This window comes from Podarcis gaigeae (assembly GCF_964106915.1).
Source record: "Podarcis gaigeae genome assembly, chromosome: 6".
In the NCBI taxonomy this organism is placed as follows: domain Eukaryota; kingdom Metazoa; phylum Chordata; class Lepidosauria; order Squamata; family Lacertidae; genus Podarcis; species Podarcis gaigeae.
In genome coordinates this window covers 14,868,984-14,894,368 of record NC_139682.1, presented here as the reverse complement: position 1 = coordinate 14,894,368, position 25,385 = coordinate 14,868,984, and the positions used below count along the sequence as shown (strand labels likewise).

General features: G+C 43.1%; 1 protein-coding gene and 1 long non-coding RNA gene across 2 annotated transcripts in view; one reads left to right on the top strand and one right to left on the bottom strand.

Moving 5' to 3' along the window:
• The window catches only part of RBM38 (RNA binding motif protein 38), a 33,707-nt gene extending 17,227 nt beyond the window's left edge, over positions 1–16,480 (top strand). Inside the window, exon 4 of the mRNA XM_083744723.1 lies at positions 14,941–16,480. Coding sequence (XP_083600849.1) covers positions 14,941–15,247 — 307 coding nt within the window. The 3' untranslated portion in view covers positions 15,248–16,480. The remainder of the gene's footprint in view (positions 1–14,940) is intronic.
• LOC310847256 overlaps positions 1–25,385 on the bottom strand; it is a 116,413-nt gene that overhangs the window by 53,686 nt on the left and 37,342 nt on the right. The window lies entirely within an intron of this gene.

Below are 25,385 nucleotides of genomic sequence, written 5' to 3'. Positions count from 1 at the left end.
GTTGCATTGTGCTGGTGGTAACCCTTGTGATCAGAGTTATTTAGTTCAGCCCTGCTGGTATGAAAAGTGAAAGAAAACCTAAATATTCATTTCTCTTTCCTCCCTCCCTGCAGTACTGTTTTTGTGGAAAACAATAGTTGACAGAATTAGCTGCTGCAATGGCAAAGAATTGAAACAGCCCCATCTTCCTGCCCCCTGGCACCATGACTCCAATCTGCCCCAGACACACACACACCCCGCTTGCCTTTTGTGAAACACAACCCACCAGAATATGTGAAAATGGCTGCATTCAGACAGCGCCTTATTCCATTTTCTCCACCTGATATTTTCAGGGTTTTTCCTGTGTGATTTTTCCTGTAGCATTAAGAGTAGCTTCTGGAAACCAGGGGACTCTAGTGGCAGTTCAGCACTAATTTCTGTGTTTCCAAGGGTGGGTGGGACAACCATTCGCAACCTTGTTAACTCAGAAAACCACAGGAGTTTTGCAGTATAATTAAATGTGATGAATTTTTTTTTGGGGGGGGGTAGTATTCTGGCATATGGTTCTTTCCTGCTGTTTAGAATTTAGCATGACATGGATGCATGTTGATCAAAAAGCCAGAGTTCCATAATGCAACAGGTAATGCAGCGTAAAAGGAACATTACAATCTTGGACAGAAACACCAGTCCAATAATCCCCACACCTGTCCCATCTACCTTGGACCTTCCAGGTGTCTCCTAGAGCTCACTTTACACTCTTGCAATTCAGGATTCCAATGGAAGAGCAGTTGTGGGCAAGCTATCTTTCAGGGCAGGTTTCATTATTCATTTCTTTTGCCGCAATTGGATTTTTTTTACTAGAGGAACCCTGATAATCTCGTAGAAAACCCCAGGACTATGTTTGAAACCCCTTTCTTTGTTTAAAGACCACTTACTCAATTCTGTTATATTAAAAAAGTAAAGGTAAAGGACCCCTGACAGTTAAGTCCAGTCACGGGATTCGAACCGCTGACCTTCCAACTGGCAAGCCCTAGGCTCAGTGGTTTAGACCACAGCACCACCCGCGTCCCTCTGCTATATTAGGGTTGCCATATTTCAAGAAGTAAAAATCCGGACACAAAAAATTTTCTGTCATTGGAATCCCGGACATGAGACATTGGAACTTGACGGATTGGCTTAGTCAACAGATTCATAGCTAAGCATGCCCAGTTCTTCCAATCTGTAGAAGCAAAAGCAGGTTTTCCTTCTAATCTAATGCCTTTTACTTGTTTTGTGTGAAAGAGACTATGAGTAATTTTCTTTCTTTCTACAGCTTGGCAGATGCAGAGGCTGAAAAGATTTCTCTGTTGTCCTCATGTAAATTCCCTCCCCCACCCACCCACCCACCCACCACACAGGGAGATTGTATCTTCAGCTCTTTTGCCTGACAACCTGTTTTTGTGCGCTTGCCCATAAATATTTTTGTTTCTTCCAGCTTTGTGAGGTTGCTGGTTGTGGCAGTGGCCAGATCAGATCTAGCAACAAGACTCTGGATCTGCTTAGCTTGAGTTGCAAAAGGTCTCTCTTTGTTCTTTTTCTTCCAGCTAAGATAGGGGGTTGATTGTCTTCCTACTTTGCATTACCACCTCTTTTACACTTTCCTGCTGTTTTTAGGAAGCTATTGTTAAAAAACAAAAAAATAAGTTGCCTGTATTACGTGCACCCTAACAATCTATATTGCTGTTGGAGCTGGTGGGGGAATTCTAGTGCTTAGGGCAGCCTCCCCACCCCCCAAGCAAACCGGGTAAACTGTTGTGGGCACCACACAGAAATCCCACAACCAAGCATGCACCGCAGCCTATTCTACTACCTTTGCTGTAAACTGCTTGCAGGTGTTTAATCTGAGAAAGCGGTATATACATTTCTAGAGAGGGTGCAAAGTGGGGCTGGTGAGGATGATGATGATGATGATGATTATACCCCACCCATCTGGCTGGGTTTCCCCAGCCACTCAGGGTGGCTTCCAGCACAATATTAAAATACAGTGGTGCCCCGCAAGACGAATGCCTTGCAAAACGAAAAACGCGCAAGACAAAAGGGTTTTTTGGTTTTTGCGTCGCTTCGCTAGACGAATTTCCCTATGGGCTTGCAAACGTCTTGCGAGTTTTTTTCCTTTTTCTTAAAGCCGCTAAGCCGTTAATAGCCTCTAAGCTGCTAATAGCCGCTAAACCGCTAATAGCCGTGCTTCGCAAGACGAAAAAACCGCAAGACGAAGAGACTCGCGGAACGGATTAATTTCGTCTTGTGAGGCACCACTGTACAACGATTCATCAAATATTAAAAGCTTCCCTGAACAGGGCTGCCATCAGATGTCTTCTAAAAGTCAGATAGTTGTTTATTTCTTTGACATCTGGTGGGAGGGCTTTCCACAGGGCGGGCGCCATTACCAAGAAGGCCCTCTGCCTGGTTCCCTGTAACTTCACTTCTCACAGTGAGGGAACCACCAGAAGGCTCTCGGAGCTGGACCTCAGTGTCCGGGCAGAACAATGGGGGTGGAGACGCTCCTTCAGGTATACTGGGCCGAGGCCGGTTAGGGCTTTAAAGGGCAGCACCAATACTTTGAATTGTGCTCGGAAACGTACTGGGAGCCAATGTAGGTCTTTCAGGACCGGTGTTATGTGGTCTCAGCGGCCACTCCCAGTCAACAGTCTAGCTGCTGCATTCTGGATTAGTTGTAGTTTCCGGGTCACCTTCAAAGGTAGCCCCACGCAGAGTGCATTGCAGTAGTCCAAGCGGGAGATAACCCGAGCATGCACCACTCTGGCGAGACAGTCCACGGGCATATATGGTCTCAGCCTGCATACCAGATGAAGCTGGTAAACAACTACCCTGAACACAGAATTGACCGAAAACCTGGAAGTAAATGCTTCCGTTTTCAAACGCGTCTCAGAAGTTGAACGGTTTCCGCTGGGTTTTTTTTCCCAATTGTCCTCATTGATTTTGGAGACTGCTCTTTGCACCTCGGTTGTCAAACGTTTCGGAAGTCAAACGGTCTTCCAGAACGGATTACGTTCAACAACCGAGCTACCACTGTATATATAATTTTTAAAATGTTCCAATATTGATTGTATTAGGCTTGAATTTGTGTGCCTGCATTTGATGACTCCTGCACTGCATTCCTTCCCTTTCTGACCCAGAAAGTGGCACAAATTGTCACCTGGGATGCTTTGCGTTGTCTGCTGAGTTAGCACCAGGGCAAAATCCAGCGTCTCCTTGATAGGTTCCAAGGAACAGATAGGGACAGCAATGTCAACAACCCTGTCGATGGGCTGATCGCTAAGGAAACAGTGACAAAGTAGGACATTTAAGACCCAAATGGCCTGAGCAGTTAGGGGCACCCCAAGGTAGTTGTGGGGTTGAAGTCGCCGGTATGGAGCCAGTGAATGTTTTGCTTCTCATAACCTGTAACCTTTCTTAATGTACGTAGAAGAATGTTTATGCTTTAAGAATGTTCAGGTGTTTTATGGGTCTTTGTGTGCTGTGCCTATAAAACCCTCATGGCAGCAGACCATAAGCGGCCGTTCGGCTAGAACAACTTCCTTAAGTTGAGTTCTGTCCTTTTGCAATAGTCTCCAATAAACTCCAGGTCCTTAACTGGATCTGCTGAAGTTTGCTGTAATGCGCTTGGTTCTGTGATTTATTTAAAAGCTGCTCTGTCACCTGGGCAACAAACAGGTGTTGTAGAAGTAAATTCTTACCACGTTAACTGTCACTTGGTGTTCACCTAAATAGTCTGTCCAAGTTTTCAGGCAGGGAGTCTCCCTCTCAGGCCTACTTCAAGATGTTAGGAATTTAAACAGGCACCTTCTGGTCCATTTAGGAGGAGTGCTGGAGCTAGCCTGTATCTATTCATACTTATTTATTTATTTTAAAAAGTTTATGTATATTAGCATTATAGTCACACCAGTAAACAATACCTAGGGTTAGCAGTAACTAAACAAAAGGCTTTGAAAATCTAGGAAATTGCCAGCCAAAGGACTTTTTAAATAGCCATCTTTAGTTGGAAGAGCCTAGGGTCTTAAAAAGAGAGTACGCAGTTGCATTTTGGCCTCATTCAGCGGGGTCATTTTTAGGCGTGGGTTGAAGTGGCTGTAACATTAACCGCTCTCGACTTGACACTAGATGCAGTCTGCTTGCTTTTATATATCTGTCCTTTTGCCTCCCGTAGATCTGCATATAACCTTTTCTGTGTTTTGCCTTGTGTCTCGTTAATGTTGGTTGTGGCGTTGTGCCACGTAGCTAGGATAGCACCTCGATCCTGACCGCGATCCTTTCTCCACCTGTCTTGGGCCCAAGGTACCAAGCGACACCTGACACAACTCTCTGCAAGAAACGTCAGTGGTTCTAATTTTAGGTTTGACCAAGTTCTCTTTGCTGTGTTTCCCGAGTGTTTGTGGTTTCAGCCAGTGATTAATCAGTAATGCCATGAAGCAGCTCATGAGTTGCCATTCACAGGGTGAATTTGATGTGTGATGACAGCTTGAGGATCACTTGATTGATATTTTTATAATCACGTTTCCGATGAAGTTTCCTTCTGGCATTAAGATAAAATTATTCGGGCCTTGTTTTGGATTCCCTTACAGTTTAAACGGAACAGCAAATGTTTTTGACTTGGGTTGTTAAATCTTTATCCCTCTTTCTCTTCCCCCTTCTAAATAAATACAACAGTTTTTAAAATCTTCTTTCAGTTTTAGAAAAAGAAAAACTTTTATATGCAGAAATGCAGCCAGGAGATAACTTCATCCCATTGTACTTGGTGTGTGTTTCCTTTAGCTGATAATCAAAATTTAACCTACCTGATGTTTTATTACTATTAATGTGTTTAATAATATATCTGTTGCTGTTACTGCTGTTTTTCATCAATCTTTATTTTGTCTTTTGTCCTTTCAAGGTTTTCAGTAAACGAATCTTAGGACCAAATCATTTTTTTTTTATTTACATTGTGAATTTCTAAGAAGTTTTGCCAGAAGAAGGAAGGGATACTTTATGGCATGGCTTTATTATAATAATTTGGATTATTATTATTATTATTATTATTAAGACTGGATAAATAGTCTTAGAGAACATTGGTTAACATTTATTGAATATATGGGAAATAATTGTACACAGCTGCAAAAGCTGGCAGCATTCAGATAAATTCAACAGTGTAAATAAGTTTTGATGGATGCAGTAATGAAATATTGAATGGTATATTATATGTAAAATATGCAGGAATTTATGATAATTAAAATGAACCATGGAAAGAGAAGAAGGGAAGTCATATCCTAAGGATGTATAAATGAGTATTTGAAATTGTCAATCAATCATCAATCAATTCCTTTATTCGACCGATAGTCAGAAATAAAATACAGAAATAAAACACAATACAGAATTATGAACTAAAACATCATAGGGGTACATGAATAAGGTAGGGCCACAGCACTAAACCTCTCACAGATAACCCACATCAAGGCATTCAATTGTACGTTTCCGACGCTTGAGTGCCAGGAAAAGGAATTTAGCCACTGACAAAGTTGTTTTCCTAGAAGACTTATTTAGCAGATATGCTGTCTGCTTTCCTCTTTGTCGGGGACTAAGCTGGGGTAAGTATGGGGTTATAAGATACTGTCTTAAATCGTTGTAGAAGGGACAGCTCATTATTTGAAATTGTAAAAAAGAAAATTTAATAAGAATTACATACAAAAAAAGAGAGAGGGGATAGATATCCCCCCCCCAATCCCCTCCATCTGCAGCTACAGCACCTAAAAATATTTTTTGCATTTTAAGATTGGGGCATTCTTAAGAGAGTTGTAAGATCTTTCTATAAATGGGTTATCTGAGTAAGTATCGGGGTTTTATTTTTCTATGTTTTTAGTGGTTCTCATTTTTGTGCAGGCAAACCCCCCACCCCGTTCACACGGGGGTTGCTATCCGAGGCACTGTGCGTGTCTGTGAAATTGCATATAATTGAAACCCATTGGAAAAACCCCAGCAAACGCCCTGTCTTTATGGTGTTTCTGGGTCACTTCCAGGTTCGGCTCAATGCAGATATTGAATGCATGTAAACAAGGTGCTTGCCTGTATGTAAATACCGCCTTGAGTCCTGTCAGGGAAAAAGATGGGGTGGGTATGTATGTATGTATGAATGGCTGGTTGCTTAAAGTTGTCTTCGCCATCCCAGCATGAGGTGCTGTTGCTTGCACAAGCTGTGTTTGTGCATGCAAATCATTATGGTCTGCAAAGGGTGTGTGTATGTGTGGGTGGGTGGGTATAAACTCTATAAAGTTGAGAAAGTTGACCCTTTCATTGCAGTTGCCTCAGTTTCTTGGTAAAATCTGGCTGTAGGAAAACCGAAGCCCCAAACTTAGCCCCACCCCACCCCATCCCCAAAGACTAAAAAACTCATTTCATCAACACGGGATTTCTTCAATTGAATTTGCATTATTTAAATGCCTGTCAGACGATGACAGGCTATGATTAAATTCCACGTCAGGACATGGGTTAAAGTGGCCTCATGTTCCTAATAATAATAATAATAATAATAATAATAATAATAATAATAATTTATTCATACATACCCTGCCCATTTGGCTGGGTTTCCCCAGCCACTCTGGGTGGCTTCCCACAGAATATTAAAATACAATACAGTGGTGCCCTGCAAGACGAATGCCTCGCAAGACGAAAAACCCGCAAGACGAAAGGGTTTTTCGGTTTTTGCGTCGCTTCGCTAGACGATTTTCCCTATGGGCTTGCTTCGCAAGAAGAAAGCCCATAGGGAAATCTCCGGGGTCCTCTTTTAAATGCTGGCGGTGGGGAGCAAAGCCTTCCCCCCCAACCTTCAGAAGAGGTCCAGGAAGGCCGGCGGGGGCCGAAAGGCTTTGCTCCCCACCGCCAGCATTTTAAAAGCGGTCCGGGATAGTAGGGAAGCGCTTCCCGCTATCCCGGACGGCTTTTGAAGGCAGACGGGGGGGAGCACTTTCGCCCCCCACCGGCCTTCAGAAGAGGTCCTGGACCTCTTCTGAAGGCCGACGGGGGGCGAAAGTCTTTGCTCCCCCCGCCTGCCTTCCCGGGAGAGGAAGCCGCTATCCCGGACGGCTTTTGCCTTCCCGGGGGCTTTAAAATCGCCCCGGGACAGCGGAGAGGTCCTCCGCTGTCCCGGGGCGATTTTAAAATGCTGGCGGGCGGGGTGGAAGCAAAGACTTTCGCCCCCCGCCGGCCTTCAGAAGAGGTCGGGGGACAGACTGTCCCCGGACCTGGTCTGAAGGCGGTTTCCATAGGAACGCATTGATTGATTTTCAGTGCATTCCTATTGGAAACCGTGCTTCGCAAGACGAAAAACTCGCAAGATGAAAAGACTTGCAGAACGAATTAATTTCGTCTTGCGAGGCACCACTGTAGTCTAAATAACGTAATGGTAAGTATCGGGAATGGTACAGCTTGTGGAACACAGTATGTCTTGGTGGAAAAACAGTTATCCAGTTTAAGAAAGTGTTCGCTGGTTAATCCATATGTGTTTTTAATATGTATACAGTAGCAACACGACTTTTCAAAGAAATAAGCCTGCTTTCTTTTTTTTAATGTTTTTGGATACTGCATCTGTTGCAACAGGTCCCATCTAGGAAGTGGCGTTTCCCTGTCTGAGAGAAAAGGGGAAATGTTTCTTCCATGGTGGGGCCAGCTACCCATGGCTTTTCTAAGAACCATTAAAAAAATAAATCACTCATATTTCTTTCCGAATCTGAGATCATCATTGGTAGTCCTCATCTGAGTGTCACTGCCAAGTCAGATCCTGTGGGTGCCTATGGGATGTGTTGCTAGTGTGTGAAAACAGTCCAGATCCAAGGATTCCCCAGGCATGCACCTCCCAATGGTGAGGAGACATCAGGTGCTATCCTGGTGCCTGCGCATCTTCACTTGGTCGCAAGTGGCCGATAGCCAGCTGCAAAATGCGCCTGGTGCCTGGCTAATTTTGAACGCTGCTTTCCAGAGAAGCTCACCTGCTGCTAATTTAGATAGGGTTGGGCAAAGACTTTAACATAAGTTGAAGCTTTCACTTTCTAAAGGTTTCAATTTTATTGATTAATGTATGTTGTGGTGCATTTTGTAGTGTACATAATACCTCCTTATGGTTCAGATTGTGTATTGATGATGTTTAGCATGCTGTCCAGGGAACTTCGGTAGCAGAGCGGCATAGAAATTACATTAATACATAACTTCTGCTGCCCAGTTTAATCAGGGACACCTTTTTTTAATGGACTGGAAACTCTTTTAGTAGATTAGACTAACTAATGAATTGAACCAAATGTTCAGCCCTGACTAAGTCATTGTGGAAGGCTTAGGCCATCAAAAATAAGACCATAACCCATGGGCGTAGTCAGGATTTATGTTGGATTTAAGTATTTTTTATTGATTTACTTGATTTGAGGAGGGGGAGCTGCTTCCCAGGACTACTTGCATCAAACAGAGTACGTTTCCAACTCCAGCAAAACATTTTTAGTGGCAATCTTCTTCTTTCTCTAAAGAAATTTTCGGGGGGAAATTTCCTTCCTTGAAGGAGGAGTACAAATGGGAGTGCAAAGCAGTTAACTCGTGTCAGCAGATATTTTCTTTCTTTCTTTCTTTCTTTCATCCAGGGTCCCAGATAAGTTGCCGAAACCAGCACAAGTCTCAGCCTGTTAAGGAAATGGGGGAGTTTGTTTGCATGGCAACTTCAAGGAAATCTGAATAGGGTGTGGGAGAGGAAGGGGGAAAGAGTAAAGAGTGCAAGCGCCTTGTGTTTTTACAACAAACGCCTCATAATAATCGCTGCCAGAAAAAGAGAGGAGCCTTCGCTATTGTGGCAATACAGGTTTAAACATGGAGTCAGTGACAACAGGCTGGAATGTTAAACAAAACCTGAAAAGGCCTTTACTCTAATTATAGCTAGAAGCAACCGGCCAGTACCTTGGAGATGCAGTGATGAGGAGAGCCATAATGAAATTGCCTCACAGGCATGGCTGAGGTGGACAGAGGACTCTGTTTTGACAATAACACTTGTTTTGTGGAAATCTTGACCAGAAGCTTTGAGTTCTTTAAACAAATTATTGTATATCATTAAGCCCAACTTCAGCAGATCACTGGATTCTTGTGAAAAGCCTTGACTAAGCAAAAGCTAGACATGCTCTGCAGTCTGAGTGGGAGTGCTGAAAGGATGATTGATTGATTGATTATTGACTATGTCTGAAGGTGATGTGCAGTGTTGTTGTTTAGTCATTTCCGACTCTTCGTGACCCCATGGACCAGAGCACGCCAGGCACTCCTGTCTTCCACTGCCTCCCGCAGTTTGGTCAGACTCATGTTTGTAGCTTTGAGAACACTGTCCAACCATCTCGTCCTCTGTCGTCCCCTTCTCCTTGTGCCCTCCATCTTTCCCAACATCAGGGTCTTTCCCAGGGAGTCTTCTCTTCTCATGAGGTGGCCAAAGTATTGGAGCCTTCAGGATCTGTCCTTCCAGCGAGCACTCAGGACTAATTTCCTTAAGAATGGATGCATTTGATCTTCTTGCAGTACAAACCCAAGAGTGCAGTACAATCAATTAAAATCTGTTAAACACACACACACACACACACACACACACACACACACACGGAACATAAATGAAATCAGTGCGATTTTTCTAGAAAAAGAGGTGCCAGAACTTGCCATGAACACCTCCCTCGTTCTCTTATAATGGCAGTGGCGCCAACCTGAAAGGTGCCGGAATTGAATGCCCTGGATGACACCATATAGAGCAGGCACTTATGGCAAAGGCCCATTTAGCCAGCTGGGAAAGCCTGCCAGAACAAAAATGCCTTCTTGCTAAGCTTTTTATGATATACAGTGTAATGAAATGTGTCACAAAATATATGTGGCAAAAAAGTGGACTGTAAATAAAAGAAGCTTCTTGTTCCTACTCTTGTTTTTTTAACCACAACTCCAGACATTTTTATGACACCCATCTGCACTGTGCTTGATTTTAAAAGAGCTGATATGCAGTAGAATTATTAAGGAAGAAAAATGGCACTTGGCATAGACCAGTTGGTTCCCAACATTTTTTGGCCCCACCTAAGCATTTCTGAAATCCTGATGCCCGCTCCCCGTGACATATAATTCTTATTTTTCAAAAAGTGAACTCCTATTCACATGGAGGAAGCCTAAAAGACCATTCACTGTTAGTAACTCATTCTCAAATTGCCCCCCTTAAAAAACAAATTGCCCCCCCATGGGGCATGTGCCCCATGTTGGGAACCACGGGCAGACACTGAGTACCTTCCCACAGACCTGGGCGACTGTGGCTCACACTTGGAATCCCACTGGTAAATCTTACGTTGATACTTCAAGTGTCAGAACCTAGGTGCCTAAAGGCTCCCAAAATCAAGGTTGCAGTCGCCAAAACAGAAAGTCTAGTTGCCATGTGGGGGCAAGATGGCTCTGAAGTCTTATTTTTCAAATGATGGACTGACTGTGATTTATTATCAGTTAAACATCTGGCTAGTTCAGATGGCTCCTTTGCACTAGGTCAGGCACCCCCAAACTCGGCCCTTCAGATGTTTTGGGACTACAGTTCCCATCATCCCTGACCACTGGTCCTGTTAGCTAGGGATGATGGGAGTTGTAGTCCCAAAACATCTGGAGGCCTGAGTTTGGGGATGCCTGAGCTAGGTTAAGAACTTTGAGAACTTAATGATGACTGCTCCTGCTCAGGCTACACAGAAAAACATTTTGGTTCCAGATACTCATTCTGATGGTGCAGATAAAATATAACAGGATGTGTTGCTAGTGTGTGAAAACAGTCAAGAGCCAAAGATCCCTCAGGTATATGCACCTGGTGGAGACGTTAGGCACCAATCCGGCACCCAGGCATCTTCACTTGGTCACAAGTGGCCGATATCCTTTGTGAATTTTGTTTTTTTTTTATATAAATATTTATTAAAGATTTTCTTAATACAATATAAAAAACAAACAAAATAACATATAATTTTTCAATATCCACATTTTCATCACTTCTTTGGACTTCCTCGCAACTCTCGTTCCTGCGTTCCAAATTTTCGGGCTTTACCCAGCAATTTATCACCTTGTTTCAATTCTTATATTATAATTTTCCAATATTGTATCCCTAATTTTAGATAATTTAATCCAAACCTTAAAAGCTTAATTTTAACATAATATTTATCCAAAATTTATCTTTTCTTAATATTTTCATTTATCTTCATATTCTTTTTAACTAACTTATTGGTGCCATATTGTTGATAATCTTACATCTTTCTTAACATTCATACAATTTACAATATTTTTGTAAGTAGTCCTTAAATTTCTTCCAGTCCTCCTCCACAGCCTCTTCTCCCAGGTCTCGGATTCTGCCAGTCATTTCTGCTAGCTCCATATAGTCTATCAGTTGCATCTGCCATTCTTCCAGTGTGGTCAAATCTTGGGTTTTCCAGTGCTTAGCATCGAGTATCCTTGCTGCTGTTGTTGCATACATAAAAAATGTTTGGTCCTTCTTTAACACCTTCTGGCCGACGATGCCCAAAAGAAAGGCCTCTGGTTTCTTAGGGAAGGTATACTTAAATACCTTTTTCAACTCGTTATATATCATTTCCCAGAAAGCCTTAACTCTAGGGCAGGTCCACCAGAGGTGAAAGAACGTTCCTTCAGTTTCTTTACATTTCCAACATTTATTATCAGACAAATGGTATATTTTTGCGAGCTTGACTGGGGTCATGTACCACCTATATATCATTTTCATAATATTTTCTTTCAAGGCATTACATGCCGTGAATTTCACACCGGTGGTCCATAACCTTTCCCAGTCAGCAAACATGACATTATACCCTATGTCCTGTGCCCATTTTATCATAGCCGATTTGACCGTTTCATCTTGTGTGTTCCATTTTAGCAACAAGTTATACATTCTTGAGAGTACCTTAGTCTTAGGTTCTAACAATTCCAATTCTAACTTTGATTTTTCCACCTGGAATCCTATCTTTTTATCCAACTTAAAAACTTCTTTGATTTGAGCATAATGTAACCAGTCTCGCACTTTATCTTTTAATTTCTCCAAGCTCTGCAACCTCCAATTATCTCCATCTTTTTCTATTATTTCCCAATATTTCGGCCATTTGGCCTCCATATTGAGTCTTTTCCGGGCCTTGGCTCCCATTGGTGATAACCACCTTGGGGGTCTTATTTTCCAATAAGTCTTTATATTTTATCCAGACATTGAACACTGCTTTCCTGACAATATGGTTCTTGAAAGCCTTATGAAATTTAACCTTGTCATACCACAAATATGCATGCCATCCAAAAACGTTGTTAAATCCTTCCAAATCTAAAACATCAGTGTTTTCAAGAAGCAGCCAGTCTTTCAACCAGCAGAAAGCTGCTGATTCATAGTACAGCTTTAAGTCTGGCAGGGCAAAGCCCCCTCTTTCTTTAGCATCAGTTAGTATCTTAAACTTAATTCTGGGCTTTTTGCCCTGCCAGACAAATTTGGAGATATCTCTTTGCCACCTCCCAAAACACTCCATTTTATCCACAATCTGTAAAGTCTGGAACAAAAACAGCATTCTTGGCAATACATTCATCTTTATAGCAGCAATTCGTCCTGACAAGGAAAGTTTCAATCTTGACCAAACTTCTAAATCCCTTTAAATTTCAGACCAACACTTTTCATAGTTATCCTTAAATAGACTCATATTCTTCGCTGTTATGTTTACCTCTAGGTATCTTACTTTTTTAACCACATTTAACTCTGTCTCTTTCTGAAATCTTTCTGATTCTAAAGGTGTCAATTTTTTCCCCAAAACCTTGGTTTTCTGCTTGTTAAGTTTAAATCCCGCCAACCGACCAAACTCCTGAATCAATTGTAATACCCTTTTCGTACTAGACTCTGGCTCCTGTAGGGTCAAAACTAGGTCATCTGCAAATGCTTTAAGTTTATACTGTTTCGCTCCGACCTGATCCTTTGTGAATTTTGAATGCTGGGTATTCCCAGAATTCATATCTCTTCTCTGCCATGAATCTCATTGGGTGTCTTTGGGCCAGTCTTCAAGTTTTAGCTTAACGTACCTCATAGGGTTGTTGAGAGGTTATGATAGAGAGGGGAAGACCCATCCCTGCCACCCTGAGCTTCTTGGAAGAAAGTTTGAATATACCGTAAGTACAAGAAACAAGTAATTAGATGATAACGGTTTATAAATAATAAACAGTGCAAATAAACACTTGGCAACTGCTTTGCGTGCTTCTCTTGGACTTCTAGATAACTAGGAGACAATAGAAAAGCATAGTGGCAGCTTCTAGAATATCTAGGTATTTCCCAATGTCTTTAGAATCGTGCAAGCAGGAGTGTTTGGCTGGCTTCTCGCCTTCTGGCTGGCTCCATCTCCATGTCCAATTCCTCCCTTCACATGGCAGAAGGAAGGCAGGGCCAGGACATCTATGCTCGCCTTCAGGTGATTCTAATAACATGGGGAGGTGGATTGAATGCCCAAAGATGGTCTATGAGAAGTAGGTGGCAGAGAAGCGACTTGTGTTAGCCCTCCTGGTGCTGCAGATTGACCAAAAGGCAGTCGATTGCAGCTCGGCACCTGGTTTTGCTCAGCAGCTTACCAGCCGTTGCAGAAGACGATTTTCCTGACTTAGATGTTGTGACGTGTGCAGATGGCAAGACCACAGAAGCGGATAAGATCTTAGCTTGCCAATCCAAAAACTATACACTGAGGACACCTGAAAAAAGAAAAGAAAAGGGATGGTGCATATTAGGAGTGAGAAATACAGGACTTTGGAGCAATTAAATGTGGTATGGAAATTAGGAATGCAGTAGGAACCTTAAAAAAGGGTGTGTGTGAAAATGTGTTGGTTTCTCAATTCAGCCAAGGGAGATGGTGTTAAATGTTCCATAGTCCACGTAAGTGCTTTTCTTCCTTCCACAGATGATGTTGGGTTACAGCTCCCCTCAACCCTGACTTTTGGCTAAGCTGGCTGTGGATGATGGGAGTTGGAGGCCAACAGTACCTGAGGACTCGAGGTTGAATTGGAAGCCCAGTTTTAGAGGGAGGGGAGTGTTCACGTCTGTCCTCTCAAACTGCAGAATGCAGTCAATATGGCCGATATATTAGTAGTGAGTAGGCTATTCCTGTCTGCTTCCGTGGAAGAGGAAGTACTTAGCTGCTGGAATAAACTTCAGCCATGTTGTTTGTCATCTCACTAGGTGAGAATGCACCAAGTGAGCAGGAGTACTTTCTTCCTGGCTGTAAACTGTTCTGAGAGAGTTAAGTGCGAAGGTAGCCTAAGCCCACTCCCCACCACAGAGTGAATAACCTCTGCAGCTGAGGTGACCTCTGTCAGAAGTGCTAGGTGCCATTGGAGGTGGCTGTCGCTATTCATCACCATTTTGTGAACATTCAGGAGCCATCTAGCTGGCTGGTGGTTGAAATGCAGTGCTGGACTAGATGAATTACTGCATGCTATTGTGTGTACAGACTAATCATTAACTTTCTGAGTGTGGATCCTGATGTGGTCAAAACAGATCAAGATAGGAGGTGATCAGCAGGCAACACAACCACACAAAATGCACTTTTAGAAAAACAAAACTCTACTCCCAAAACAGTCTGATGAGGATTGAGCATGCTCAGTGGGCACTGAATGTTGACTGGCTGTTTTGGAGACGAGACAGAATGGTATGACGTTGTCTTGGAAGAAGCTGGTTGGAAGCCTAAACCAACCCAGGGGCCTCTATTGTCTGTCTGCTGGTTTAAACCTTCCCAGTTTTTTTTTGCTTTGCTTTTTATTTCACTGGTCCTTCTCTCTATCTGCTTTCTGGTTTTCATAGCCCAGTGATGGTTTGGCTCTCCTGCTCCCAACTATTCGCTGCTCTCCTGTGTGAAGAATCTTGACTGTGTCTTCTGTCTGTCTTTAACCTCACAGGCTCGCCCACCACTTCATTTACCCTCAAGCCATCGTCCAGCCCAGCGTGGTCATCCCGACCCCTGTACAGTCGATGACATCTCCCTACATAGACTACGCAACGGCGACCCAGGCCTACTCGCAATTCACCGCCACCGCTGCCTACGACCAGTATCCGTACGCTGCCTCTCCCGCTGCTGGCTACATGGGATATGGCTACACGGGGGCTGTCCAACCACCTCTCACCGCCTCCAATCCTGCAGTAGCCGCTTCCACCGCCTTCATGCAGTATCCAGCCACACAGCTGCAACCCGACCGTATGCAGTAGATGATGACGGCAGCATCACCTCCATCCTTTTGGAGAAGGACTATTTCTTTCTTCCCATGATGGAGTGGAAATATATATTTTTTTTCTTTAGTGGGTGGGGATCGGGGTCGGAATCCGTGAGACGAAAGAGGAAAGCAGTTCAAAAATGAATAAATCGGGCGTTTCTTAAAAGACTTTTTAGGAAGAATGCATATCAATACCTAAGCTATTTATAGTGTTACAGGCAAGCTTTGCAAAAGAAAAGGAACAGAGAAAAAAAGACATTCATAACAAATGAACTTTCGTAATCTCTCTCTCTTTTAATGAAGACAAATAATTGTTGCAGAGGTGGACTGTAAGCGACTTAAAGAGGAAAACTGCAGGTCTGCGCACACTTAAATCAGTCTGCTTCCACCAGCCATCATTTTCTCACTCCCTGCTCCTGCTTTTATGCACTACTTAACTCTATTGAACTCTGCAAGTTGGCCATTTGCTCTTGCCACAGAAGGTACCCAGAGAATACAGTAATGAAAATAAAAAGCAACCTTTTTCTTTTTGGCTCATCTTAAAAACTTTGTAATATTCAAGATGCCTTACGGAGGAAAGAAAGAAAGAACCTATTTTAATATTTATTGTGATCTTTTTTATTATTATTATTCACGGGAGCTGTGAAGTGCAGGTGGAAGAATAGTAATATCTGCCTTGTTTAATTCTCAACTAAATTATTGTATGTAGGTGAAGAAAAAAACGTTCCTAAGTAACGCTAAATCACTTTCAACATGCAAAAAAAAAAAAAAGGGAATATTGGCTCGAAGGACGTTGGAATATTCCTTTAGTCAACGCACTGTAATTTTCTCTCTTCTTCTTCTTCTTGTAATTGTTACTCTTTTAAGATTATCTCAAAAGTTTTAGGTATATTTTTTAAAGCAAAAAAAAGGAAGGAAAAAAAAGAATACTGAACATATTGTCTACTTTGATAGATCTTTTGTTTATAATGCTGCAAAGCCTAGAGAAATTTTACAGTATTTATATAAAAAGCTAAGCATGGCCCGTGGGCCCGTCAGTGCTTAGGAGAATGTCAGGAATGGATCGGAGTTTTTAAAAGGTGTTTCACACTTGAACAAAGAAAGGGTTTAAAACGTGACATTTTTTATACCCAATGGTACAAACTGCTGATTTAAGCAAAGGACACAGTGTAAGTTAAGTGCATTTTTACAAAAGAAGAGCAATAAACTATTTTGATTTTTAAAACAACGTTGCATTATCTCTTGAAGCCTTATAGTAGATGGGGCTGTGGGTTGTGGCAAGGGCTGCTGTGGCCTGTTATTTGCAAGGGCCCTGGGAGAAGGAAAGCCACCAAGGGCATGCCAATCGGTGAAGTCCAAGCCATGGACTTGGTTAGCAGGTTACTGACAGAATACCGTGCACTCAGATTCAGTACAAACTTTGAATTAGTTACACCTAACTTGCAGGCTATTAGGGAAGCGGGTGGCGCTGTGGGTTAAACCACAGAGCCTAGGACTTGCCGATCAGAAGGTTGGCGGTTCGAATCCCCGCAACAGGGTGAGCTCCCGTTACTCGGTCCCTGCTCCTGCCAACCTAGCAGTTCAAAAGCACGTCAAAGTGCAAGTAGATAAATAGGTACCACTCCGGCGGGAAGGTAAACGGTGTTTCCGTGTGCTGCTCTGGTTCACCAGAAGCGGCTTAGCCATGCTGGCCACATGACTGGGAAGCTGTACACCAGCTCCCTCGGCCAGTAAAGTGAGATGAGCGCCGCAACCCCAGAGTCGGCCACGACTGGACTTAATGGTCAGGGGTCCCTTTACCTTTAACTTGCAAGCTAAGAGGATTTTAAATAAATTATATAACTTAGCTGGTGAGTGGGTTACATCTAGAAATCAACAGAAGTGGGAATGCAGTTTAATTAAGTAGTTGTCATTTGATACATGGTGTTGGGTTTGGAAACATGGAACCATATCAGGTTCTTGGTATGAACTTCAGGAAAGGTGGGGGGGTTTTTTTGCAAAAACTTTGTTCCAATGGTATCTAGCCCCACTTCTGCTTAATAAAATGTATTCAGGGCTTGTTGGAGCTGTAATCTTTCCTAGGGCAGATGTGTTGCACAACTTTTGGTCATGCCCTAAAATAAAAACAACAGAGAGTCTTGTGGCACTTTTTAAAAAGACGAACAAATGTATTATGGTATAAGCTTTCATGAACTGGAGCCCACTTTGTCAGATGTGAGAATGTAAAATAATGCATTAGATTTCTGTCGTAAACGAAACTGAAAATATAAGATGTCATACACTACTATTGGACGCTGAAGTAATGTTATAGTAACTGCTGTGCCATGCTATAATATAGTATCAGAATACTGGGACAAGGATTCATTTATCGACAGCTGCATGTTTAGCCTTACGTTTTAAATGGAAAAAGGTCAACACTCCTCCTTTGGATTAACTGGTTCCTGAAAATATGGGATGCGGGCTGTAAACTTACCTTTTTGTCAACAGCTTTGAGGTTGTTGGGTTTTGTTTGTTTTTTTTTTAAAAAAATACAATCTAGTGAACTATAACTTTTTAATGCAAGAAATAAATAACCAATAATATTGTCAGGGTGAGAGGAGGAAGGTTACGAGGTAATCGATTCATTGCGAGATGGAGATTATATATCCTGTGCTGGAATAATAAAAGTACAAAATGCAGCACGTAGGATAACCTCTCCTGGGAATATTATAAAAAAGCTAAGGTAGTTTAAGTTCATCACCATTTGCTAAAACAAGTATATGTATTCGCAGCATAATGCTTTTTGATAGTTGTTATCTGTTTTTTAAAAGAGAGGTCGACCATTGGCTATTAAGAACATGAGAGCTGATGGAATTTCCAAGTGTCCAGTTGGCTAGAGGCCAAGGGATGTGGGTGAGCTTCTTTCATGGCCTGTTTAGTAGGCTTCCTGAGGCCATTCAGAAACAGGATGCGGTTTACATGGACCTTTGATCCAGCTGGGTTCTTGCATCCATGAGTTACAGCTGGGCCAGATGGCTGTGCTCTTTCCAGGTTGGTGGAGTCCTCTTCTGTCTTTCAACCCTCACGGTTGTGTAATATTTGAGGATTATACTTGGATATGGGACGCGGGTGGCGCTGTGGGTTAAACCACAGAGCCTAGAACTTGCGGATCAGAAGGTTGGCGGTTCGAATCCCCGTGACGGGATGAGCTCCTGTTGCTCGGTCCCTGCTCCTGCCAACCTAGCAGTTCAAAAGCACATCAAAGTGCAAGTAGATAAATAGGTACCGCTCCGGCGGGAAGGTAAACGGCGTTTCCGTGCACTGCTCTGGTTCTCCAGAAGCGGCTTAGTCATGCTGGCCACATGACCCAGAAGCTGTACGCCGGCTCCCTCGGCCAGTAAAGCGAGATGAGCGCCGCAACCCCAGAGTCGGCCACGACTGGACCTAATGGTCAGGGGTCCCCTTTACCTTTACTATATTTGGATATAAGAATTATGGGCAGAGGATAGTGTTTTTCTGAGGTCTATACTGCAAGTGAAAGGCAGACACATGATTGCAATTTCCCTGCATCTCCCTTGTAATGTGTAGCTGGGAGCAAACACGTGATGTGAAGGCATTATGTTAGCATTTTCCTGTACCTTGTTCTACTTCGTTGGGTGTTTCTTGTAGACGTGGGGAAACACCAACCCAACGTCACCATGTTACACCGCCATCTTTTTCTTCAATTTCACATGACAGGGGCATCAAAGGTTGAAGGGACCCTCACCTTCCGCAAAGCATGTAGTTCTGCTGGAGGATGGCGTTTTAACCACCTCCATTTTGCAGTCTTTCTCATTTCGCCTCTTTTCATTTTATCCACGACAGGCAAGCAACCGAACCAGAGCTATTTATTTCAAGCAACGGCTCATCACACAGGATTTCCACTAATCCATCATTCTCAATAGGCTTTTAATGACATGACTGGTTTCTTTTTGTCTGGTTAAATCCTTGCCTTCCTGAGCCAAGTCACACTGTTTCATCTGACCTAAAACTGGGCATGGGCTTTGCCCTGAGTACACACACATCACAGTGCCCAAATGCTGAGATAATGGCAAAATTGCTCTGCTTCGAAGGATGCATGATTGTGTCTCTTGTGGGGCATTTGAAGTCCTGGGTCTGTTTCCTAATTTGCGAGAGGCGCCGGTGGGTTCACTTTGGTAGTTTCAGATTCTGGACTTTGTATGGTGGGTGAGTGTTAAATCTCTTTACATCAGGCTTGGGGAACCTTTGGCCCTGCATATGTTGCTGAACTACAGCTCCCATCATCCTTGCTCATCAGTCGTGGGAGCTGGGATGGATGGAAGTTGTAGTTCAGCAACATTTGGAAGGAGTTCACATCCTACAGCATTTCAAGAGGGGCTTGTTCCCCACAGCAGTGTAGCCCAAGGCGTCTCTCCCAGTCAGCCTGCAGCCAACCTGCCCAAGATGGATCCCAGTCTTTTTTCTCTTCCTTTCTTCTACCCAGAAACCCTTGCTCAAAACTCTCTTTCCATGTCACCTCACACCCAGTTACCCTGGCAACCTTCCAACACCCCCCTCCCGTCTCTTCACATCCCAGGACAAGGCGGGAGGACAGTTCTCTAGTATTTCCAATGGCTCTTAATGGCCTTTTATCGTTTCTTAATGGCCCTAGCTTGGCCAGGTCGTTTTGCATGGGCTAGCCCAGGAATTTCTCCACAGCTTGTATTTCTCCCTTCACATCCCACATAATCAAAATCCTACCATTTATTACTTTCTAGGGCTTAAAGGGTTCCCCCCTCCCCAATCTATAACAGTATTAATAGAAAAGTGTCTGTATACTTAACCCCATCTCTTAAATACCAATCCACTATTTTTTTTTTTTAAGTATTTTGATTGCTTCGTTGGCCTTTGGTGAGTTTCACTACCCTAGAGCAGTCAAGGGGAACGTTTCTCAATGTGCTTTGCCCGGGACCTCTTGATGGATGGAATTGTCAAGAGCTCATTCACGACAAATGGGTAAGCTGGCGTTAGAATGAAAGGAATGAGGCAGTGCGAATGCTTATCGGGCAATAAAAGGGCATCCTGAGTAGAAGCAGGTCCAGCAATCTGAAGGCTGCCTCGCCTTGGCAAGAGAGCGCAGCTTGTGTCACTCAGAAGCAGTTTGTCAGCGTTGCTCCAAGTCACTTCTTTCCAACAGCTGCATGGAGACTGCATCTCCAACACTGCCTTAAGATGGCAAACTCTTGGTAGGCTTCCCACGATGGAGCCTTTAAAGTAGGTGCTTGGATCAGTCAATCTCTCTCCCTTCATCAAGATGTTCCAGTCTGGAGCACAAACAAAAAATGAGTGAAGCTAGCAAAAGGTTGGCCTATGGACTGCTGGTCCTGCTATCTTTCTGGATAACCCATTCCTTCCAGATACTCTTGGATTCCAGCTTATATCGTTGCCATTGCCATTTTATTTATAAGCCACATTGTCCACAAACAATGCGCTTAAATATCTATACCCAGCTACGAAAATAGCACCACAATGCCATATAATATCACAGCAACATAATACTGAAAAAGTAATAATCAGCTATCTCTTTGAATATACTGTATAAACATTCACCCATAAAAATACTCAAATATTGCTATTTCATAAAACACACCAAAACAGTTTTTGTTGGTATCTCTCTGTCTCGGGCGACATGTCTTTTTCCAGCCCATTCTCAAAGTCCCATATTCTAATTGTCTACAGAAGCATTTCCTTTTGTCTGTCCTTAACCTACCGTCAATCAGTTTTGTGAATCCACTGTCACCCTGTACCAATGTCAAGTATTACAAGAGAGAAAAATGCTTTTCTGTCCAACCCGTTAATTCTTGGAAACTCAGTTATGCAGCCCACTTTTTAAAAAACCAAAAAGACTAAAGAAAAGCTCAGTTCTTTAACCTTTCTTGATAGGGAAGGTGTTCCAATCAAGGCTCAAACATGGAATATCAATATATCCTCTCTTTTCCACCAACAGCATTTGGATTCAAAGAATCAGTCTGGGGAAGATTGCCTCTCCTGTTCAACACTTGTTTTCTAATGTATTCTGTGTCTGAGGTCAGAGAGGTTATCCAGTGACACAGTTTGCTGCCACCGAACGAGTCATTAAAACATTTGCTATGGCTGATAAGGGGATGAGGGGAAGGGACACGGTGCCCTCAACGGAGTTTATCTAGCTCAAACACTTGAAGTGGCTTCAATATTTCCTGCTGGACAGAGAGTTTGTGTATGCTTTTTTTTTAAAAGTAAGTCAGTCAGGCATTTCTGAAGAAAGTTAGAGCATAAAAGTGGGAGGCAGTGCTAATGTTTCAGCCCTCAGCAGGCAGCTCCTCTGCTAAGGACATTTAATCACTTGATCACTGCTGATAAGCAACCATAGGATGGAATGTCGATATTCCCATCTGGGATTTGAGTATATTTTTCCTTCGCTCCCCCTTTTATATTTGCAACAGGCGTATGAAATTGGCTAGGTTAAGTTAATATATGTACATAAACACCAGTTCTTGTCAAATAGATTGCAGGCCCAATCCACACACAGTGTAACAGACCCAGGAAATCCTGTTGACTTCCCTGGCTCTCTACACCTTTAATAGCCACATGTGGCAAGAAAAACAATTCATTGATTGTATTATGCATTTTGCTGTTTTATGTAATTATCATATTTATGTCTCTAAGCCTATATCAGATTTAATAAAGCTTGTTTAAAAGGGGGTGGGGAGAAGTGAGGGTAGGGTTATAGTCCAAAACTATTTTGAACTTATTTCTAGAATCATAGAATCATAGAGTTGGAAGAGACCACAAGGGCCATCGAGTCCAACCCCCTGCCAAGCAGGAAACACCATCAGAGCACTCCTGACATACGGTTGTCAAGCCTCTGCTTAAAGACCTCCAAAGGAGACTCCACCACACTCCTTGGCAGCAAATTCCACTGTCGAACAGCTCTTACTGTCAGGAAGTTCTTCCTAATGCTTAGGTGGAATCTTCTTTCTTGTAGTTTGGATCCATTGCTCCGTGTCCGCTTCTCTGGAGCAGCAGAAAACAACCTTTCTCCCTCCTCTATGTGACATCCTTTTATATATTTGAACATGGCTATCATATCACCCCTTAACCTCCTCTTCTCCAGGCTAAGCATGCCCAGCTCCCTTAGCCGGTCCTCATAAGGCATTGTTTCCAGGCCTTTGACCATTTTGGTTGCCCTCCTCTGGACACGTTCCAGTTTGTCAGTGTCCTTCTTGAACTGTGGTGCCCAGAACTGGACACAGTACTCCAGGTGAGGTCTGACCAGAGCAGAATAGAGTGGCACTATTACTTCCCTTGATCATATCTGAGAACTAACCCTGAAGTGCAGCCAACAATCTATATAAACGATTGAGAGACTTCATGGCAATGGAAGATGACAAGGCCTTTTCTATTTGCATCCTGTGCTATGGCTCTTGTAATCTAATTTCCCCACCCAATTACCAACAACCCCATGTACTTCCAATAGGCTTGATTGAAATAGACATTAATTATTTTCTGCTGCAGAGGTAAGTTGCCTTGATAGTTTCCTGTGGTGTTGATTCCATGCTCATCCCTTATAACTTCCCAGAACTGAGAGAGGAAAATGAAAAATAGACAATAGTAGTAGCTTGTCAATACTAATACTGATGGGGCCTCCTGTATTGCAGCAGGGAGGTCACTTCACAACCCTGAGGCCGCCAGTGGAAAAGCCCACGTTCAAGTTACCACAAGCCAATAATCACCAGTCATGTGCTGATGCAGTTTGTTGTGGTGCATGAGCTAGTTTGGGGACTTAGTCAAAGAACAGAGTTTTGAATGAGTTATAAATATGCAACACTGGACGGCACTGGAGAGCATTAAAAATTATTTGCGATTTTTCTTTTGTTATAACGATTTAATTTCTGATTTATTTATAGTGGTTTCCCCCCTGTGTGTAGATCCACCCTGCAACAGGGTTTTCCAATGTATTCTGCAGATATTATTTGACTACAGCTCCCCTGGGTGGCATCCGTCTCTCTTGGGAGACAATGGAAGAGTGCACCTCCAAGGTTGAAGTCAAACCGTTGGGGAGTTACAGCGCCTGCTGTGGCTGTAGAGACCGATATGGGAGGGACCTGTTTCATTGCCACTGGAGCAGATGAAGGTGTCTAGTTTTGCTGCTACAGGTGCGCCATGGTGTTTCTTCTGTCTGCGCTCCTCCTAGCAGCCATTCCTCCTCTGGTCCCTGCTGTGGATACACAACCTGACTGTCTCCAGGCTCTGCGGTCATCTGCAAGGAATTCCCTCATGGCAGGCTTGATGTTGCCAGCCTTCGTGTCTCATTTGCAGACATCTTTGTGACACAGTGTTGGTCTGCCAATTGGCCGGAGGCCTGAAGCCGCATTCCCATAGAGCACGTCCTTGGGGGTCCTGCCATCTTCCATTCTGTGGAGATGACGAAGCCAGCATAGAAGTTGCTGAGTCAGGAGTGTGAACATGTGGCAAATGTCGGCTTGGTAAAGCGCATCTTTGCTTGAGACTCCGTCCTGCCATGTGGCGCCCAAAACCTTCCTGACACAGCTCCCATAATCCCTGGCTAACAATTGCTGAGGCGGATGAGAGTTGTAGCAACATCTTAGGCCGCCATTTTAGCTGTCACTGGGTTAGAGCCAGTGTGGTGTAGTGGTTAAGAGCGGTAGTCTCGTAATCTGGGGAACCGGGTTCGTGTCTCCGCTCCACCACATGCAGCTGCTGGGTGACCTTGGGCCAGTCACACTTCTCTGAAGTCTCTCAGCCCCACTCACCTCACAGAGTGTTTGTTGTGGGGGAGGAAGGGAAAGGAGAATGTGAGCCGCTTTGAGACTCCTTCGGGTAGTGATAAAGCGGGATATCAAACCCAAACTCTTCTTCTTCTTCTTCTTCTTCGAGTGTGTAAACAAGGAAGATCAGGGTTCAAATCCCTGCTTAGTCACAAAACTTACTGGATGACCTTGAGCCAGCCACTCTCTTACAGACGAATCTACCTCGTAGGGTTGTTGTGAGGATAAATTGGCGGCAGCGGGGGGTGGGGGGAGGGAATGAGACATCGTATTTCTCTCTGGGCAATTTTTGAGGCAGGGTGAGATACTAATCCAATAGGCAGATTCTCGTACATACTTTCTCTTTGGTTTGAAAAGCTTATACTAACATTCATTGCATTAGTAAACAGAAAATGCTAACAAAGTCATCGCTCTGTCTCTCTCTCTTTGTGTCCTGCACAATTCTGCCAGCCAAGTGATTGGCTTGCTGCAAAGCTCCCACTACTGCATTAAAAAAAGAAAAAAACTCAACCCTAGCTACTGAAATAGTTTGAATAACAAAATCAACTGATGCCTAAATGACTGTCTCGTTGTGAAGGAAGGGGGAGGAATCGCGTGTGCACAATCAGATCATTTTCCTGGAAAAGTTTCTGTTCCCTGAGATAGAATGCTTTCTGCTGTTATCTCACCACTCAATGCTCAGCTGGATGTATTGAGCTGTGCCTGATCAAATGCTGCCACAAGAGTAGATGGCTCCCTTTGTTTAATAAATTAAGGGAATAAAACCCACAAATGTGAGCATTGGTTGCAATGAAATAATTTTTTAAGGATCGTTTTATAAAGTATGTATGTATAACATTATCATTCAAGTTCAGGGGTCCTTTTTAAAAACAGTAATGATTATTAGAAAGCAACATTTCTGTACCACGTTTCCGCTAGAATAAATGCCATTTTCAAGGTAGTCTCCTATCGATAACTTAAAAAAATTCAGTATAACATTTACAAGCAATGAACCAATCCTATAAGCGCTTAGAAGATTCATATTTCAGTTTCCTATAGTCCACAACCCATGATATTGTTCATATTCTATGGCATCTTTAGCATTTCTGATAGCATTTATTTTCTGCTATTGGAAATTGGCATGCGTATATATTTATTTCTGACTCTGTCTATGCAGAAATCAGGTCTGTCAGAGTATATATATTATAAGAAAGAGACCTCAAGCAAAAGGTTGGGATGCCAAAAATGCAACAATGTCACAGTGGGCTCTTCTGAGTGTTCAGATTCACCACTTGTTGCTATGGGGACTTTAATACGATGATAAAGATCTGCCCTTTCTCCATTAAT